General features: G+C 30.7%; 1 protein-coding gene across 1 annotated transcript in view; it reads left to right on the top strand.

Annotated features, from left to right (window-relative positions):
* The first annotated feature begins 5,934 nt into the window (after positions 1-5,934).
* The window catches only part of LOC106086214 (sex-determining region Y protein-like), a 27,473-nt gene continuing 11,599 nt past the window's right edge, over positions 5,935-21,808 (top strand). Inside the window, exon 1 of the mRNA XM_059366298.1 lies at positions 5,935-6,286. Coding sequence (XP_059222281.1) covers positions 5,965-6,222 — 258 coding nt within the window. The 5' untranslated portion in view covers positions 5,935-5,964 and the 3' untranslated portion in view covers positions 6,223-6,286. The remainder of the gene's footprint in view (positions 6,287-21,808) is intronic.

The following is a 21,808-nucleotide window of genomic DNA, read 5'->3' as shown; positions in this document are numbered from 1 at the left end:
TTTCGATTGTTTATTGGCACATACCTTTAGTACAGGGTAAGCTATAGAATGTCAAAGTTGACCCTACTTACGCCCTCTGTTGGCGGTAAACCTTTTTCACAAGAATTTTTTTTTGCTGAATCTTAAATATATTTTCTCAAATATGGATCTTCCGTAGGACAACTCTAAATTATCTAAACATAAAAATTTCTTTACAAAAAATCACAAAAAAATTCTTTGAAGCCCCAATAAAGGTTTCTTAAATATATATTAAAAAAAATAATTTAAAATTTTTTTTATTTTTATTTTTTTACAAAAACTCGACAATTAATACAAAAACAAACAAATAAGCGAAAAATTTTGAAATTTTGTGATTTGTTCAAAAGTTAGATTTTAAATGAAATTATTTAACAAAAAAGAAAACAAACGAAACTCAAATGAACAATTAATCATTGTCTTTTTGGGGAGCACTAACATTAATTTTAATAATTATAAACATATATTGTTTACTAATTTAGAAAAGAGCTACTATGTTAATCAAGAAAACTATATAAATATATATAAAAAACCAAAACAAAACACATAAATGGCAATTAAATATACAAATATTAAGTTTTGAAAGGAAGCACATATTTTAATTAAAAAAAAAATATACAACATACTTTTTAGTTTAATAAAATTAAGAAAAAATTTATTAAAAACAAATAATAAGGCTTAACCTTTTGCATCAAAAATAATTGTAAAAAAAAACAAACACACTTAGTTTATATAGTTTAAGTAAAACAAAAAAAAATTTCATGATTTTAACAAAGTTCAAATTTAATATATAATTGAAAAACTATAATAATAAACATCACTGTACTCAACATCCTCTTAGGCCGAGGTTTATTATGACTCAAAAAATGTGTGTGTGTGTTTTCCCTCCCCCATATTGCGTTATATGGTATTTATTATAAGTTATAATTTCTAAAGTAAAGCTCTGTTAATATAATTGTTTTTTTTTATTATAATTTGTAGTAATTTATTTAAATAGTTAAAACAATTGCTGATATTTTTCTCATGTTACCATTTTCTATAGATTTTTTTCCGGTGTAAAAAATTGTTTTCCATAGTTTTTCTTTGTTGTTTGTTTTAAATCTTCCCCCCGCTATTTTCTTTTAAAGATGTTTGTGTTTTTTTTTTGTTCTTTCAATTAATTACAGCAGTATTTATGAGTCTAATCCTTATATAGAGATGAAAAAGAAAAACTATATATATTTTGTTTATTTCCAAAACAAATTACCAAATAATTTTTACAAAAAAAAGTTTAATCAAGCGTATAGTATTTTCTTAATTTTAATTTAAAATAATAATTGTCGTCTTGTGGTATTTTAAATTATACACTTTTATTATTATTATTATTACTATTATTGTTTTGTTAAGTTTTCTGAATTGTATATACATTAAGCCCCAGCATATATAAATAATATAAGTATATTGAGACCAACCACAATATACAAATTGATAAAAAGCAAAAAAAGTATAGAAAAAAATTTAAAAACTTTTTGAAAAAAATATATAAAAAATTTAAAAAATATTGACAAAAAAACCTGCAATAAAAATTAGCAAAAAATCATAAAATAATAAAAAAAGAAGAAATAAAGAATCAAAACTAAAATGAAACATTATAAGTTGTTTAACTATATGGAAAAGTGAAGTTCAAGTTGGTTGGATTTTCAATGAGTTGTAAAGAATGTTGTTGCAAAAGTATGGTATGTCTTTGTCCATATTAGTTTTGCTAGGTTCCGCTAAATATCCTGAAACAGGAATTCTGCGACATTTTAGAAAAGCTAGATTTAGTACTCTTACCTTTGAAAAAGGATTGTTTTAGTTTTGCTATAGAAAACGATTGTTTTAGTACCCTTTCCTATAGAAGAGGGTAGGTTAGTACCCTCTTCTTTCGTCGTTTTAGTAATCTTTTTTTTTTAAGGGTAGTTTTAACACCCTTTTCTTTAAAAAAGTTTATTTTTTGTACACCAATTTTAGAGAAAGGATAGTTTTTGCACCCTGCTTTTGAAGAAAGGATATTTTTTATTAACTCTTTCTTAAAAAAAACTGAAATTCTAGTACCATTTCTTTAAAGATGCGCAGTTTTTAACACTCCCATTTAAAAAAGGTTAGTTTTAACTACGCTTTTCTTAAAGTAAAGTAGTAAAGTATAGTAAGTAAAGTTAAAATAGTTTTAGTACGCTATTCTCAAAGAAAGGGTTGTTGTAGTACGCTTTTCTCAAACAAAAAGGAGTTTAAGTATGTTTTTCGCAAACAAAGGGTAGTTTTACTACCCTTTCCCCTAAGAAAGGAAAACTTCCCTTTAGTACTATTTTTGGTACCATTTCCTTTAGGAAGGGGGAGCTTTAGTACCCTTTACTTTGGGAAAGGGTTGTGTTAGTTTCTCAAAGGAAAAGGTAGTTTTAGTACTCTTTTCTTTAAGAAAGGGTAGTTTTAGTACCCTTTCCTTTGGGAAATGGAAGATTTAGCACTTTTCCTTTCGAAAAGGGAAGATTTAGTACCCTTCCCTTTGGGAGAGGGTAGTTTTAGTACTCTTTTCTTTAAGAAAGCGTAGTTTTAGTACCCTTTCCTTTGGCAAAGCGTAGTTTAAGTATCCTTTCCTTTGGGAAAGCATAGTTTTGGTACCATTTCCTTTGGGAAAGGTTAGTTTTAGTACATTGGAAAGGGTAGTTTTAGTACTCTTTCATTTTGGGAAAGGTTAGTTTTAGTGCCCTTCCTTTGGGAATAGGTAGTTTTTATACCATTTCCTTTGGGAAAGGGTAGTTTTAGTACGCTTTCCTTTGGAAATGGGTAGTTTTAGTAACATTTCCTATGGGAAAGGTTGATTTTAGTACCATTACTTTTCGGAAAGGGTAGTTTTAGTACCTTTTCTTATGGGTAAAGGGAGCTTTAGTACCATGTCCTTTGGAAAAGGTTAGTTTTAGTACCCTTTCCTTTAGGAAAGGGTAGATTAAGTTCCCCTTACTTTGGGAAATGGTAGTTTAAACCTAAACCTACACGTTACTTTCCTTTTGAATCGTATAGGTTTAGCACTTTCCTTATGAAAAAGCTTATTTTTAGTACCCTTTCCTATAAGAAAGGGTAGTTTTAGTACTCTCTCCTTTGGGAAAGGGTAGTTTTAGTACTCTCTCCTTTGGGAAAGGGTAGTTTTAGTACCCTTTCCTATGGGTACATGGAGTTTTAGTACCATTTCCTTTTGGGAAAGGTTAGTTTTAGTGCCCTTCCTTTGGGAATTGGTAGTTTTAATACCATTTCCTTTGAGAAAGGGTAGTTTTAGTACGCTTTCCTTTGGAAATGGGTAGTTTTAGTAGCATTTCCAATGGGAAAGGTTGGTTTTAGTACCCTTTATTTTGGGCAAGAGAAGTTTCAGTACCCATTCCTTTGGGAAAGAATAGTTTTATTACACCTTCCTTTGGGAAAGTGTTACCTTTCCTTTGGAAAATTTAGTTTTAGTACCGTTTCCTATGAGAAAGGGTTGTTTTAGTACACATTCCTTTAGGAAAGGGTAGTTTTAGTACACTTTTCTATGGGAAAGGGTATTTTAGTATCCTTTCTTTTTAAAAGAGTAGTTTAGGTATCTTTCCTTTAAAAAGGGTAGTGTTAGTACCCGAAAGAGTAGTTTTAGTACGCTTTCCTTTGGAAAAGGGTAGTTTTAGTAACCTTTCCTATGGGAAAGGTTGGTTTTAGTACCCTTTACTTTGGGAAATATGAGTTTTAATACCCATTCCTTTGGGAAAGGGTAGTTTTTTACACTTTCCTTTGGGAAAGTGTAGCTTTAGTAATCTTTCCTTTGGAAAAGGTTAGTTTTAGTACGGTTTCCTTTGAGAAAGGTTTTGTTTTAGTACACGTCCCTTTGGGCAGGGGTAGTTTTAGTACAATTTTCTTTGGGAAAGGGAATTGTAGTACCCTTCTCTTTGGAAAACGGTAGTTTTAGTACCCCTTCTGTTGGAAACGTGTAGCTTTAATACCTTTTCCTTTAGAAAATGGTAGTTTTTGTACCCTTTTCTTGGGAAAGTGTAGATTAAGTACCCTTTCCCTTGGGAAAGGGACTAAAAAGTAGTTTTAGTACTCTTTCTTTTGGGACTAGAGGGTAGTTTTAGTAGCCTATCCTTTGGGGAAGGTACTGGTTTAGTATCGTTTCCTTTAGGAATGGTTTGGGAAAGGTTAGTTTTAGTATACTTTCCTTTGATAAAGGGTAATCTTAGTACTATTTGCTTTGCAAAAGGTAGTTTTAGTAACCTTTCCTTCTGAAAATGGTAGTTTTAGTATCCTTTCCTAAGGGAAAGCCTAGGTTAAGTACCCTTTCCCTTAGTAAATGATAGTCTTAATACCCTTTCCTTTGGGAAAGGACAGTTTTAGTTCTCTGTATTTTGGGAAAGGGCAGTTTTAGTACCCTGTCTTTTGGGAAAGGGTAGTTGTATTGGGTTGCCCAAAAAGTAATTGCGGATTTTTTAAAAGAAAGTAAATGCATTTTTAATAAAACTTAGAATGAACTTTAATCAAATATACCTTTTTTACATTTTTTTTCTAAAGCAAGCTAAAAGTAACAGCTGATAACGGACAGAAGAAAGAATGCAATTACAGAGTCACAAGCTGTGAAAAAATTTGTCAACACCGACTATATGAAAAATCCGCAATTACTTTTTGGGCAACCCAATAGTACCCGGTTCTTTGGGGAAGGGTAGTTTAAGTACCCTGTCTTTTGGGAAAGAGTAGTTCTAGTACTCAGTTCTTTGGGAAAGGGTAGTTTTAGTACCCTGTCCTTTGGGAAAGGGTAGTTTTAGTACCCTGTACTTTTGGAAAGATTAGTTGTAGTTCCTGTCCTTTTGGAAAGGGTAATTTTGGTACCCTGTTCTTTAGGGTAAAGGTAGTTTTAGCACCCCCTCTACTAGCAAAGTGTAGTACCCTTTCCTTTGGGAAAGGTTGATTTTCTACCACTTTTTTGGGAAAATCGCAGTTCTATAATTTTGTTTTTTTTTCAAATGGTTACCCATTGCTAGTTTAATTTAATTTTGTTATTAAATATTATTTTTTTTTAATATTTTTCCCTACACTTCTATTCCAGGCTATCAATTCCATACAGATCAGGGTATAGATAATATCGATGGTATGGATAAATTTAAAAATAAATTAAACAATAAAAAATCGACGACTGATATGACAAACTCCAATCACGATAGCAACACAACAACTTCTATGTCTTTAAAGAAAAAACTTGGGGATAAAAAAGCCTACCGACAAATGTCACAGGATCTAACTTTAACATCTCAAGAATATGAGAACAATGATACGCACAACAATGCCATCTATGATCAACGGCACCAGCAAAAAAACAATACCGATCCCATACAATATTTGACCCATAACGCAGTGGATAATTGTTTTGGCCTGCCCGACATGACAAGATCGAGTGAAACAACATGTGGCAACACTGTTGTTAGTGAGGAATCAGCCACAATTGTAAATATCGATATTTTCGATGATCAGTTGAGTACAAGTAGCTTAAGCAACACAAGTCGCTTCTCTTGCGAAACTGCACCCTTGACGACCACAACACCACCGATTAGTTTAAATGGGTGCATAGATACAAATTTAATGCATTTCTCCCATACCATGGGCACAACGGGAACTAAAGCCAAGACCTTGTCCTCATCTTCAAGTGGCGGTGAGGATAATAAAAAGTCCAAAACAGTTGAGGTGCTGTCAAAAGGTCATAATTCTACTTCTTCTACATCATCGAACAATGATCATCACCAGAGACCGGGTTATCAGCGACGTCGTGAAGGACGTAGGGGTAACAATGATGGTGATGATGATGAGGAGGATGGCGAAGATGATGACGACAATGATGATGATTACGATGGCAACAGCAGCATTGGTAGTGGAGGATCCTTGTGAGAATTACTGAAAAATCCTTCATTGGTAAGGACAACAGTAATGAGTAGAAATTTCTATTTCAATCGTTTGTATAGAAATATATTCAATAACAATAACCATCATCATCATCAGCAGCAAAAGCAACAAAAGCATTCTGATAACCATCAACAACAACAGCAGCAGCAGCAGCAACAACAACAACATCAGCATATGGAGACCACACCTCAGCATTCTGATCAGCATGCACATATACATCAGAAACATGAAATGAGTAGTAATAGCGGTAATCAGAGTACTAATTACAATAACCATAAGTGAGTGAGTGTCTGCGGGAGTGTGTTAATTAGAGCCATGGCTGAATCAAGTAACATAATTGAGTCGAGTGAGTAGTTAATATCTTCAATGACTAAGAGTGAGTGATACATGTACTTTATAGCAAAACTATACATTTTTTTAAGACGAAATATTTTAGAGTACCATTGCGTTCTAAACGTTACGAAGCTTTATTGAATCAGAAGCTTAATTTAGAATGGATTTTGTAAAACACTTTTATGATGTTATAACGATATCTCTTAAGAGATTGAAAGTTACAATTTTCTAATTTTGGATAACTATTATTATAATTAAGTATAGGGAAAGGGATTTTTTTTCAATATCAATTAATTAAGGCTATTTCATAAACAACTTTTTATTTTTTCTGATGGGAGTTAACACATTTTGAAAATAAACACCATTTTTTAATGAATTGAGATATTTTTATGAAATTTGAAATGCATGGAGCAGAGGTGTTTGTTAGACGATGTGGAAAATTTCAGGGCCCTATTTATGGCACCTCTGATTAAGTCATCTCCAACCAATTTTCGTTTGCGCTACGAAATGTTCATTTGTGGTTCGATTTCCAAAATTCCTTCATTTGTTGGAATGTGCTATTCAAGCTCTATAAATCACATGCTTTTCTGTACCACCAATCTCTAACAATTGTGGAGATATTCGATGTAAAAACTTTTTTTTTGATTTTTTACGGAGGCTGAACGATTTTTAATCTAAATATTGATTGATAGCTTACAGAATTCACAACAGGGATGGAAAATACAAATTTTAAAATGGTACTAAAAAGGTAATTTTTAGACCGAAATACGCAGGCTCGATTTCCAAAATTTCTTCATTTGTTGGAATGTGAATTTCAAGCTCTATAAATCACATGATTTTTTGTACCACCAATCTCTAACAATTGTGGAGATATTCGATGTACAAACTTTTTTATTTTATGATTTTTTACGCAGGCTGACCGATTTTTAATCTAAATATTAATTGATAGCTTACAGAATTCACAACAGGGATGGATAATACAAATTTTAAAATGGTACTATTGGGTTGCCCAAAAAGTAATTGCGGATTTTTTAAAAGAAAGTAAATGCATTTTTAATAGAACTTAGAATGAACTTTAATCAAATATATAATTGCCATTTTGTTCGATAACCTTTTGCCATCTTCCTGGCAAATTTAGTATTCCACGCTCATAAAACTTCTGGCCTCTTGTTAAATGAATTTCTTTCAATACATGTGGTACCCAAATATCAATCTTTTTCACCAGTCTTTTTTATGTGATAATGATCGGTTGATTTTGGTATATTTAACTTCTCTCCTATCTCCCGCTCAGTTACATGACGATCCAATTCGATTAATGATTAAAATTTGCTTAAAATTTGTCAACGCCGACTATATGAAAAATCAGCAATTACTTTTTGGGCAACCCAATAAAAAGGTAATTTTTGGACCGAAATAATACTTTAGGTTTTGCTTAAAGGTTCAATAATATTGGAGTTTTGGCTCTGTCATACAAATTACAGATTACACTATGTATGATGGAAATTTAAGTAAAGAAAGAGTTTTGGTACTCAGACCAAACTTTTTTTAGTGTCATTTATATATAACCCTAACCGAAGACGAAGGCAGCCGCCGTTGCGCAGAGGTTAGCATTTTTGTGACGTATCTAGCCAAGTATATATACGAAGTGGTATCGCTATGCAACTCGCCATTCGAATTCGGCACATAGTCGAGCTAAAGGTACTACATCCGTCGCGGGGGTACTACGGTCTTCTACGGCTCTTCGGGTTAAAAAAGTACTTAAAAAAATACTGAATTTTCTATTCCTGATACACAATAATTTCGCTATATCGTTTTTTTTACTCGCATTTGAGTGTCATCATGTCATGTTCGGGAATTTTAGAGGTTGGGATGACACCCAACCATTTGACGCCGTATTTCAATGTCAAATTCGTTATATCTTCCATTTGAGATACCAAATTGCAATGATTGCGCCTTTCGTCGCATTATATCTAAAAATCCCAAAGCGAAGCAACCTCCCACATATCCAATTTTCTTATAACAGAATGATTTTTTACTGCGAACATTTTAAGAAAATCGGTTGCGTTCTTATTGGTTCTATATGGACAAACAAACAAAGAGAAATTAATTTTTTTTCATTGTAAAGTTATGGGCCCACCACTTTATGTAAAACACTTTCCCTAGGTTTGGTTAGGTTGAAAAGTGGGTGGGGTTATTAATCGGCCCATGCCATGCCAGTAATCGGCTTGTTGTGCGCCTTAAATACTAAAAAAGTTAACTCGAAAAAGAAGATCTAATTTAGGAATTCGGTACTATTTACAAAGTCTCTGATTGTTTTCTATGTCACGCCCCTAAGTTGGTTCATGTCTGGTATTGTGTCCACATTAAGTAACGGTGTCTTTTAGCCGCGAAAGCCGGGCAATGACATAGGAAATGCTCCAACGTCTCATCATCTTCCCCACATGCTGGAGGCCACCGTAGCGCAGAGGTTATCATGTCCGCCTATGACGCTGAACGCCTGGGTTCGAATCCTGGCGAGACAATCAGGAAAAATTTTCAGCGGTTTTTCAGCCCCTCCTAATGCTGGCAACATTTGTAAGGTACTATGCCATGTAAAACTTTTCTCTTTAAAGAGGTGTAGCACTGCGGCACGCCGTTCGGACTCGGCTATAAAAAGGAAGGCCTTTATCATTGAGCCTAAACTTAAATCGGCCTGCACTCATTGATAGGTGAGAAGTTTGCCACTGCTTCTTAGTGGAATATTCATGGGCAAAATTTGCTAAAGTTTGCATTTGATCTCGTAGTCCTATGCGTCCCATTATGATACCAAAGCTGTATTGACTTGATTCTTATTGCCTTTCAGTAATAGCCTCGTCCTCTCACGATCCGGATTACCCCATAGCATGTTCGCCGTCCTACCGACTGTTTCGCTGTTCCACAGTGTTGCCTGCGTATTCGTCGCCCACTCCCTTAACTCGGACTGCGTCGACCCGAAAGGCATCGGGTTAACCAAGTTAATTGACAACAGTCATCTGGCCTTCACCGGTGAATCTGCCCTTTCATTCCCCTTACTCCGTTATGGCCCGGCACGCAAACGATGCCTATTGTGCCATCCTCAGAGAAGGCGTTAATCTCCTTCTCACAATCCAAACTATTTCGTTCATTGAGTGCCACACAATAAGTGACTGAGTCAATTTGTTAATAACTGGCAATTTTTTTAATTTTCACTTCTATGTTTAGCTAATTTATGGCTATTTTTTTAATTTTCAATTTCATGTTTAAATACAATAAGTGAAACCCACTCACACACTAAATTTTGCATATGACCTGTACCGTAATTATAAGATTTTTTTTGTCTTGTTGTGTAAACTCGCAGTAGATATACAAACAACAACAAAAAAGTAAATGCGACACACACCAACGCCGACTACGCACATCACACCCACACCCTCACCTAAATAGTGATACTCTCTTTCTTGCACATATACCAGTTGCATCTCTTACTCTCACTCATCTCATGTTCTCACAACATGACATTGCATTCACACATATAACGGATGCTTCAATTAAAAAACAACAACAATATGCTGTGTTTTTGCGTCTTCTTCTTTAATTGAAAATTAATTCCACATTTTCAGAGGTTTTTCAACTAAGGAAAATTGTTTTAAATAATATTGATGCCAATTTCATTAAAATCATTCAGCTGTTTGGCTGTAATATGTACCACAAACTCGCCTTTATAAAACCCTTGGCCGTTTAATAATATAAATGTATTATGCTTCTGATTCAATTAGGTTTCTGTAACAACAAATCATACAACAACACAAAGAACAAAGACAAACGAGACTAATTGCGTATGGTATTTTTTACTATTTTTTATGGCATAATTGTTTTTAAAAGAAAAGATTTTATCCACAAAAGAAAATTCGTTAAAAAAAAATATTTAAAAAGAAATTGAAAAACATACATACATACATAAATCATAATGATATCAAAGATCTATGAGAAGGCTTAACATGTATACATACATAACATAACATATATTTTTATACTTAATTGTATATATACACATAAATAAATATATATACATAAATAATGATATATATTTAAAATATATACAAAATTTTTCAGCATAATGTGGATATGAACAAAACAAAACAAATTTTAAAACTATGATATCCTTTCTAAAGAAAAGAAATCAAAAAACTTAAATATGCCGTGTGGAAACGGGTAGAGAAATTAGAAATTGTTAGAGCTGGGGTTTTAACGAGATTGTGTGCAGTTGAAGAAAATCAAAAAAAAAACTTGTAAAAAATATGCCGAGTGAAAACGGGTAGAGATATCTCTTTGAAATTAGAAAGGTTAAAGCTGGGGTTTTAACGAGATCGTATGCAAAGTCAAATTCAAAAATTTGCCGAATATTTTCTTTATAAAAAATATTCCCAAATTTTGGCTTGGAGAAATTGTCATTGAAATTATTTTTCTTTCAATGTCTAGCAATTAACTTGAGTAGACCTTTCAGAGATACAGTTGCAATATCAGTCAGATCAGTGAAAAACCATATCTACCTACAGACCGGGCGCCTTTTAGCAGGCCCCTAAAGTTGGTCACCTCGGTATTTCGAAAAATTTTGCGGGCTGCCAAATCTTCATTTATGGTTTGATTTTCACATTTTTTTACTAGATAATAGTCAAAAATCGCTACAAAAAAGTCCGCTTGAGGTCTACAATATCTCCACTGGTTTCAGAGATATTCGACTTCAATTTTGATTGAGATCTGTTTCGTATATTATAATTTGCGAAGGTATTCGTGACAAAATTTACAATGCGACAAGTTTCCACATCTGATTATTCAGTTAAAAGTTGTACAGTTTAAAAGTCAAAAAAATGTGAAAAAGTGTATTTTTAGCATTTTTTGGTCAAAAAAGTATTTTCATTGATTAGTCTTTATTGAAAAACTTTCTTCGATACCTTAATTTTTTCTTTTCTGGTGGTGAAGAGAACATATTGACGATGCATTTTAAGTGAAATTTGAACAAGATATGTAAATTTAAATGGGTGATATATTTACTTCAAAATAGGTTTTTTGTTAAATTGGAAAAATTTCTCAAGTTTAAAATTTCCAAAGCCCAGATCCCTCAATTGGACACTTGTTTTTTTTTAATCCATATGTCCCTTAACTAATGCGATTTTTTTTGCACCTAACAATATTTGTAGCCTCCACAACAAAGTTACTAAAAATGCCGATTTTGAAACCATCTTTGCTCAAATAAGGGTATTATGGGATTTTTGGTAAAAAAATCGGGCAGATTTAGTTTTTCGTTTTTGAAAATCGGACTTTAATCTGCAATGCCGATTTTGAAACCATCTTTGCTCGAAAGGGGTATTTTGAAGATTTTTGTAAAATAATTCGGGCAGAATTTATTTTTAATTTTGAAAATCGGATCATAAATGAAAATTTGGCAGACCGAACAATTTTTCGAAATACCGAGGTTTTGGGCGCCTTTTGGGATTGGTATTTTGCACACGATCTAGTTAACACCTCAGCTCTAACCATTTCAAAGAGACATCTTTCTCACGCGTTCTCACGCGACATATTTTTTACTAGTTTTTTTTCGATTTTCTCCCACTGTGGGTCGTGAGTTCTATTTTTGCCAGATGCTTTGGTTTGTCGCTACTGTGGTATCAAAACGGATTAAAATAGTCAAAGTGGGTTTGTTTAGAAAATAGACTGCCGCTCTAAAATCACCTAGGTGCCAAAAACGTTTTTTATGTTTCCTACGGGTGAAGGTCTTGAATTTTCTAAGCGAGTCCTTAGAAGCCGTAAAATTTTCTCATGAAAAACAACATCATGGAAACCAACATCAAACTTATTTCTTAAATAAAGTACATTTTGGGATTTTCCAGCAATCATTGATTCGCTTTGAATTGCATTTGCTGATGATTTATTTTTTATTATTATCCATATTATGCTGAAAATGATCTCTTACATATATATTTAGAAAAAAAAAACATTGGTTATTAGCCTCCCATAAAATGCAATCTTGATTGTAAAATGCTTCATTTCAATGTCGTTGTCACCAGTCATCATTGTAATTATCTAAGCCATCGTCTAATGTCTTTTAGTATGGACCATAAAAGAAAATAAATGTGCAAAATATTCTTGAGTTCTACATAATCTAATTTTTTTCATAAAATTTATATTAAAAAAAAATTGTTTAAGACTAAGACAAAACGCTGCAAATTAAGTTTTTAAAACAGAAAAATATATGCACTACAATTTGTATACCCTACACCACTACTGTGGTACAGGGTATTATAACTTTGTGAATTTGTTTGTAACACGCAAAAGTAAGAGAGAAAGACCCATTGTTAAGTATAGCGATCGCCTCAGAATCACTTTCTGATTCGATTTAGCTATGTCCGTCTGTCCATGTTAATTTGTGTACAAAGTACAGGTCGCAGTTTTCATCCGATCTCCTTAAAATTTGGTACAGGCATGTTTTTGGGCCTAGAGACGAAGCCTATTGAAATTGGAAAAAATCGGTTCAGATTTGGATATAGCTCCCATATATGTTTTTACATAAAATTTTCCTAAATTTTGACTCGGAGAAAATGTTATTGAAATTATTTTTCTTTTAATGTCTGGCAATGAACTTCAGAACACCTTTCGAAGAAAAACCACATCTCCCTACAGGCCAGGATACGAACAAGGCAAGTGCTCAGTGAGTGTATCATACAGTGTCGAGTTATGATTACTGTCATATTGCTCAGTGACCTCTTGCCGCCAGCAAACAGTTTGTCTATCTTCTGGATGACAATATGGCCATCCAGCATCCATGAAAAGATTTTCATCTTTAACACTGTCTTCGGACTGACCATTTCTTCTATAAGTTGAACAAACTTGACATATGACAAATATTATACGCCGATGCTTTTTCTCTCTCTTCCTCTCATTTCCTGAAGGAACATCGTTGAGTCGTGAGGAATTCTGAAGATTTCGGGATAATGCAGCATATTATCCCGCTTGGACTATAAAATTCAATTCAATACTTCTATTCAAAGAATCTATCTATCTCTCTCCATGTATGTATATTTTTATTTGCAGCAATTTGCCTTACCCAGATTATATTTTTTTTTTTAGTTTAGTTAAAAAATTGTCTTCCTTTTCTGAAAATTTTAAATTGAAAAAAAAAAATATATATATATAATAGTAAAAATAATATAAATTATTTTTTGACCACATGTTCTTATACTTCAAAATTTTATTTTTTTATTTTGATTATTACATATACTTATGTAAATCTTTCTAACTATGCTATCTTATGTAAATCTAAGAAATCTAATGAAGAAAAAATAAATATTAATGATTAAAAACCATGGGTTTGGGATATTTCGCTAAAATGCCAACGAGGCATTTTAAACCCAAAAACAAAAAACAAGAAATATATACATATAAAAAATATATATAAATATTTTGATATATATATGAAAAAAGGGTAAAATTAAAAAAACAAAACACTACATATAGCTGCATAAAAATCAACAATTTTTTTTTTCAATTTATAAAACATTTAATTTTTTTAATTATTATTTTTTCTTATTTATTTAAATTTCTATTTATTTAAATTTCTATTTTATTTAATTTTTTTTAATTATTTAAAAATTTTCAATATATTTTATAGGTTATAAAAAGAAAATTCTAACAATTTTAAATATTGAATTCTTTTATTCCTATTTTTTTTTTAATTTTTTATACATATTTTTAATTTCTTTATACTTTTTATTTTCAAGTTTATTAAATTTCTGTTTCATGTTTTTATTAAAACAATTTCCATACTTTTTTAGTTTTTTTATTAATTTTTTTTTTATATTTTTTGTTCTACAAAAAATTTAGTTTATATTTATTTATTATACAAAAATTCCTTTACATTTTTCTTAAAATTTTTTAATTAATACATTTTTTAAATATTTATTTTTTTTTTATAAAATATTAAGTTTATTTATTTTTTTATTATAAAACAATATTTCCTCCTTTTTTATTTTTTTTGTAATTTATGATTTTATTATATTTTTATTGTTTAATTTTTTTTTGTTTCTAATTTTTTTTTTCGAAATTTTTGTTTGTTTTAATTCTTATTTTTTTTTTGTTTTTTTTTTTTGTTAAAAATTCTATATTTTTAACCAATTTAATTCATTTATATTTCTATATTTGTTTTCTAGTTCAGATTTTTATTATAAAAAGCTGGCCCGGTGCGCTACGCTTAATAAATAAATACTTTAATTTATATATATATTTATTTTTTTTTTTAAATTTTTTTATTTATATTTGATAAATAAAAAACTTAATAATTAGAAAAAAACAAAAAAAATCGTAAAAGTTTTTATACTTTTTTCTGAACATATTTATTAAAAAATGAACTAGAAGACAAGTATAGAGGATTGAAAATGTAAAATTTTAAACAAAAATATTAAAAAAAATAAAACAAAAAAAGTAAAATAAAAAAAAAAATATAAACTTTAAATTATAAAAAAAAAATGTGCCGAATTTTTTGATTTTCAGGTTTTTTGTTTTGTTTAATAAAAATTATAAACTTAACATTTTGTAAAAAAATAAAATAATAAAAAAAAGTAAAAAAAATTAAATAAATAGAAAATAATAAAAATTTTATAAAAATTTAAAGAAAAACTAATATTTATTAAAAAAAAATTTGAAAATGAAAAAATAAATACAATTAAAAAATTTAAAAAAAGTGAAAGGCATTTTTGTGCTTTAAAAAATATAAACTAAACATTTTTTTAGAAATAATTAAATAAAAAAAATAAAATTTCTTTTTTTTTTATACAATTTTAAGTTTACAGTTACTTATTATAAAAAAATCCTATTTTTTATTTTTTTTATTTTTAAAAATCTTTTGAAATATTTATTTTTAATTTGTCTTCTTTTTTTTAACTTTTATTTTTTATTTTTTTGTTTGTACTTTTTTTATTTTTTTTTTATTATAATTTTTTTAATTTATGCACAAAATTAATTTAAATTACCTTATTTTTTTAATTTAAAAATTTTTATACAACATTTAATTTGTGTTTTTTTTATTTATTTATTTTTTTAAACATTAATTTATATTTTTGTTAATATTTATTTTTTTTTTCAATTTGTAGGAAAATTTTTTTATAAGAAAATACATAAACTAAACATTTTTTAATTAATATATATTTTTTTAATTTATATTTTTATACTCTCCACCATAGGATGGGGGTATACTAATTTCGTCATTCTGTTTGTAACTACTCGAAATAAGCGTCTGAGACCCCATAAAGTATATATATCCTTGATCGTCGCGACATTTTATGTCGATCTAGCCATGTCCGTCCGTCGGTCCGTCTGTCTGTCGAAAGCACGCTAGCTTCCGAAGGAGTAAAGCTAGCCGCTTGAAATTTTGCACAAATACTTCTTATTAGTGTAGGTCGGTTGGTATTGTAAATGGGCCATATCGGTCCATGTTTTGATATAGCAGCCATATAAACCGATCTTGGGTCTTGACTTCTTGAGCCTCTAGAGGGCGCAATTCTTATCCGATTTTTTTGCACAAAGTATTTTGTGTTGATATCCCACAACTGTGTCAAACAAGGTTCAAATCGGTTCATATCCTTATATAGCTGTCATATAAACAGATCTGGGGACTTGACTTCTTGAGCTTCTAGAGGGCACAATTCCTATCCGATTTGGCTGAAATTTTGCATGACGTTTTTTATTCTTACTTTCAACAACTGTGTCAAATAAGGTCCAAATCAGTTCATAACCTGATATAGCTGCCATATAAACCGATCTAGGATCTTGACTTCTTGAGCCTTTAGAGGTCGCAATTATTATCCGATTTGCTTGAAATTTTGTACGACGGATCCTCTCATGACCATCAACATACGTGTTTATTATGGTCTGAATCGGTCTATAGCCCGATACAGCTCCCACATAAATTGATCTCTCTATTTTACTTCTTGAGCCCCCAAGGGTCACAATTCTTATTCGAATTGGCTGACATTTTACACAGGTCTCCAACATATAATTTAATTGTGGTCCAAACCGGACCATATCTTGATATCGCTCTAATTGCTCTGCTATTAGAGCGATATTTTCTTATATCCTTTTTTGCCTAAGAAGAGGTGCCGAGAAAAGAACTTGACAAATGCGATCCATGGTGGAGGGTTTATAAGATTCGGCCCGGCCGAACTAAGCACGTTTTACTTGTTTAATTTTCTGTATTTTTTTTTTAATTTAATATATTTTATTTTATCCTTTTTATTATTTTTTCATTTTTATTTTGTATTTAATTTTATACAAAAAATCACGTTATGCAAAAAATCCCCAAATTTTATCTTTTTATGTCTTTTAATTTAAAGACATTTTTTTATTTTTATTTTGAAAATTAAAATTTAAAAATTTTTATTTTTATGTTGTTCCTTTTTAATTTCTATTTTTTTTAGTATTTATTTTTTATTTTTTTGTATTTTATTTTATTTTTTATTTTATTTTTTATTCTAATTTTATTTAATTTTTTTTTTAATTTATGTTTTTATATATATTTTTAATATTTCGTTTCAATTTTTTTATTATAAATTTCTTTTTTTTTCAATTTTTATACAACTTTTAATTTGCATTTTGTTAATATATGAAAAATACCACTAATCTTTTCTCTTTAATTTGCTCAAAATTTAAACACATATTTTCTTTAAATTTTTTTATATTTCTTTTTTATTTCATGTCTTTATTTTTAATTTAAATATTTTCTTATTGCAAAAAAATGTTCTACTTCTATAATTTTTTTAGTTATTTTTCGTCTTTAGTTTTGTTGTTTTATTTATGTTTCAATTGTTCTAAATTTTGTTTTGTTTTTATTTTTTTTTTTAATTTTTTTTATTTTTTTTTAATATTTTTTTATGTTTTTCTTTGTGATTTTTTTTATTGTTTTTTTAATTTTTTTAACTTTTTTTTTGGAATTTTTTTTATTCTTTTTTTTTGTTGAATTTTTATGTTTTTTTTTTTTTCTTTAAATTTTCTTTTTCTAACTATTTTTTTAATATTTCCTAGTTAATTACATTTTGGATTATTTTAGACACAAAACAACTTAAAATAATTTTCCACTTTAATTTTTTTTTTGTAAACGATACAATTCCCACAATTGCCTTTTTATTGTAATTTCTTTACAGTTAAAATAATGTACTACACAAAACCCAAATCTATTAAATTTTATCGTTTGTTTTTTAAACGATTCTACAACAACAACACAGGAAGAAGAAAACAATTAGGTGCTTTCTTAAAAAAATGAAATAAAAACAAAAACATAACGGAAAACCTCCATTAAAAAGCGAACACATTAAGTATTTACATATAAAGAAAAAATCGGAAATTTTTTCTATTTCAAACAAAAAAAAAAAATGAGAGAAATACCTAAAACAAAAAATGAAGAAAATTTAATTAAACCTCAGCTAAAAGCAGTGATAATTAGACGATTTTTTTGTTTTATAAAAAATAGTTTATGTTAAAAATAATTTATAATTTTAATAAAACAAATTTTATGTATTACTACAAACAACCCATCATTAAGAAAAACCACAATCATTGAAATTAAAATAATAAAAAAACAAAAATAAAAACCTAGACAGAAATTTAAAACCCAAATAAAACACCACATGCATACATACATACACACATATGTTGATAGCATTATCCATTATTTTGTTTAATATTTGTTTATGAAATTATATTAGTTAAAATTATAAATTAAATAAGTTAAAGAAAAACCCAACGCTTTTGCTACTCATTTTTATGTTATCATCTTTCATATGTCCCTCAAAAAATAAAAAAAACCAAGACTTCATTCCAAAACCACAAAAAAATTAACAAAACCTAGATACCAAAACCAAACTACAATTTTTTTTTTATAAAATAACTTTTTTATAAGAAAGCAAAAACACCTTTATTTCCCAAACACATCCCTTTAAAAGAAAAATAAATACAAACAAAAAAAAAACCTCCCAAGGTGCTTAAATTATTTTGTACTAAACCAATTACATTTAATTAATTGTTTTTTGATTTTATATAACTTTGTTTTTTTTTTTACCAAACTTATCAGATATTTCCAACAAGTAAAAACTTATAAAATAGTAAACAAACTGTAATACGATTTATATATACATACATATAAAAACAAAACATTTAACAATAACTTGAAGAAAAAAAAAATATAAATATTTTTTATACTGGCTTCTGTGACATTAAAATAAAATTTTAATTTAAAAAAAAAAATACAAAACAACCATTAAAGAAAAAAAAACTAAAAAATATACATACATATACACATATATAAATTATACATACATTCAATATTGCTCTACTTATTTATACATAAAATGTAGTAAAAAAAAATTACAAAATTAGTTTAAAAAAAATCAATACAAAAAAAAAAAACAAAAACATTTATAAGAAAAAATTATATACAGATATCATCTCAACAATAAAATTTATTATTATTAATTGTAAAAAATAAGGATATTTATTTCTTTACAAGGGTAAGTACAGAACCTAACCCTGCAAACATTTTCTATCGTACGAGTCACTAAATCTGCACTCAAGGAAGTGGAAAACCAGCTCCGGCGATTTCAGTTTTTACTCTGATTAGGTACTGTCGGTACCTCTCGACAGACGAATATTACACTATACAAGCCACTGATACTACCCGTGTTGTTGTATGGTTCTGAAGCACAGGTACATGTAAAAGCAGATGAGGCATTGCTTGGAATATTTGAGAGAAAGATTCTTCGTAAAGTATATGGACTCGTTTGCGAAAATGGAGAATATAGGCGACGTATGAACCACGAGCTGTATGACGACGATAGCAAAATACAACGGCTGCGTTGCGACCTACCGTGTTGTCAGAATGGATGGAAAAGCTCTAGCAAAGAAGTCTTTTGAAGGCAAACACGGTGGTACACTCAAACCGGGAAGACCAAAAGCCCGATGGAAAGATCACGTGGTGGTAGACACCTTGAAACTTGGTATCAGAGATTTTAGAATGAGCGTAGAAGATCGAGGCGCTTGGAACGCTATTCTACGTTCGGCTAGTGGAACAAATATTCTGTCATAGCCAATTAAAGTAAAGTAAGCCAATGCCATTCATGACCTTGCAAGAATAAATGGATTGGTTTTGAGAAAACTAGGATCGTGCGTTTTGGGCCCCTTGTTAGTGGAATTAATGTTTTCAATGTTTCTATTTGTGGGAAAAATGTAATTGAGAGCACTTGTTTAAAATATTCAGGAATATATATGTTGAGAGCAAACTCTCTTGGAATTCACATACATGCAATATTTAAAGTCAAAAGTAGCTTCAGCGTTTGGCTTCCTTTATTAATTTAAGAATAAATTCGATAAGGAAACCAAATAATTGCTATATAATGTCCTTATACATAACCATTACAACTATTTGCCTATGATATACGCTTGCAGTTCTTGCGACGATCGCAAAACAAAGCTCTCCGAATTGTTCACAATCTTGCACAAAGGTATTCTAAAGCCGTTGCCACCCGACTTCTCACTGAGAATCAACGCTCGATACCGTTGATTGTTCACGACTGTTCTCCGTTTCTCTGCTCTCACTCCCATGTCGCCTACTAACATTTCAGTATGGGCATGGGTTTTTGAGAGAAAATTTTTCATCTTGGCGGCGTTATTAAAGCTATCGACCTGTTCGCAGAATAGCTTCCAGCAGGCACATTTTTCCGATCTGGTAATTTTATTGTGTTCCTTGAGCTCTGAGTAATACATATCCCTACTTTGGCTTTTTTACGACGTGCTCTGTTAAAATGACAACGGACCTCTTTTCAAATATTGCGAATATCCCCGGCCATCCAGGGTTTTGGCTGGGGCTGCTTTCCTTTTCCCAAGAGAATAACTATCTTCGAAAGACCCCACCAGAGCAGTCGTAATCCTTTTGATAATGCCAATGTCAATGTCTTCTATGCTTGGACAATCTAAGTCTTCTTCTGAGTAGTCTTCCGAATTTTTTCCAATTGGGTTTCAACTTATTCCGAAAGCGTATAGGATTCGGTGGAGGCTACCGTAGCGCAGAGGTAAGCATGTCCGCCTATGACGCTAAACGCCTGGATTCGAATCCTGGCTAGGTCCATCAGAAAAAAATTTTCAATGGTGGTTTTCCCCTCCTAATACTGGCAACATTTGTACATGGTACTATACCATGTAAAAAATTCTCTCCAAAAGAGGTGGCGCACTGTGGCACGTCGTTCGGACTCGACTATAAGAAGGAGGAGATTGAACTTAAACTTGAATCGGACTGCACTGATTGATATGTAAGAAGTTTGCCCCCCTGTTCCTTTGTGGAATGTTCATGGGCATGGGCGCTGGCCGTGCAATCCGAAAACTAATTTAGCGATGGTCGGAGAAAGAGTGTTCCATGGAGACTCTCCAAGCCTGAACATCACCAATTAGATTTTCCGAACATATTGTCACACCCAAAACCTCCTCCCTAATCATATTAAAAAATGTAGCGGCGTTACCAATATTAAGTGTTATTAGGTCGTTAGTATTCAAGAACTCTGACAGGGCTTGGCCTCGCTTATTAGTGTTGGCACTACCCCACGAGATGTGGTGAGAGTTCGCATCACACACTATTAGTTCCTCGTTTCTCGTTTGTTTTGCAGCTCCGACGTGGGAGGCGGTGTTGCATAGTCGAAAGGCAGCCTCTGAATGTGCATTATTTTTAATTTTTTTTTTAACACCAGGCTTTCGCTTTTATTACTTTATTTTTTTTACACATTGTGCCAACTGCTCTGATTAGTGAGGACTACTTTTCTGTTTTTTTTACGTATTTGACGATTTCCTTCATCAAATGTACGTTTTTTTTAAACTGTAGATCTGGCCACATTTTCTCTCACTCACTCTCACTGTTTGGCGATTTTCTTCATCAAATTTATGTTTTTTTTTTTCAGTAGATCTGGCCACATTTTCTCCCACTCACTCTCACTCAAACGTAAGGCCACACGAATAATTAAATTTCAGATAGAGAGTGAATGACTACCGTTCTCTCTCATAGTTTGCAGCATAGTGTGGGTGTGCACTTAGTGTGGCAAAAATTATGTTTATGGCTTATAAACACAAATGGACTATGCTAATGGACTATGTTAGAAACGAATTAGGTGTAAAATGATAATATTCGCCTCGAAAACGAATAATACGGGACAATATCTTAAAATCTACTATATGTGGTGTGGATTATAAGCCAAATATACTGTATCTAATGTTATATTCGACAATGACTCCTCTAGAGAGAGTCAGAAATTTCTTGAAAGTATCGCAGGGGTCGGTTTTAGCTCTCAGTTTCTTGTTTTGGTTATACTGAGGTGATTGGGAGTTTCAGCAAATTAATCGCTACTGGCTAATCGAATAACAGTTAATATACGTAAGCGTACCATACCAAAGTTCGCATCTGCGAAAAAACCCATTGCCTCACAAAATCATAAAAGTGGCCTCAGAAAATATACGG

The sequence above is a fragment of the Stomoxys calcitrans genome, chromosome 4, assembly GCF_963082655.1.
Source record: "Stomoxys calcitrans chromosome 4, idStoCalc2.1, whole genome shotgun sequence".
NCBI lineage: Eukaryota > Metazoa > Arthropoda > Insecta > Diptera > Muscidae > Stomoxys > Stomoxys calcitrans.
This window is presented reverse-complemented; position numbering and strand designations above follow the sequence as displayed.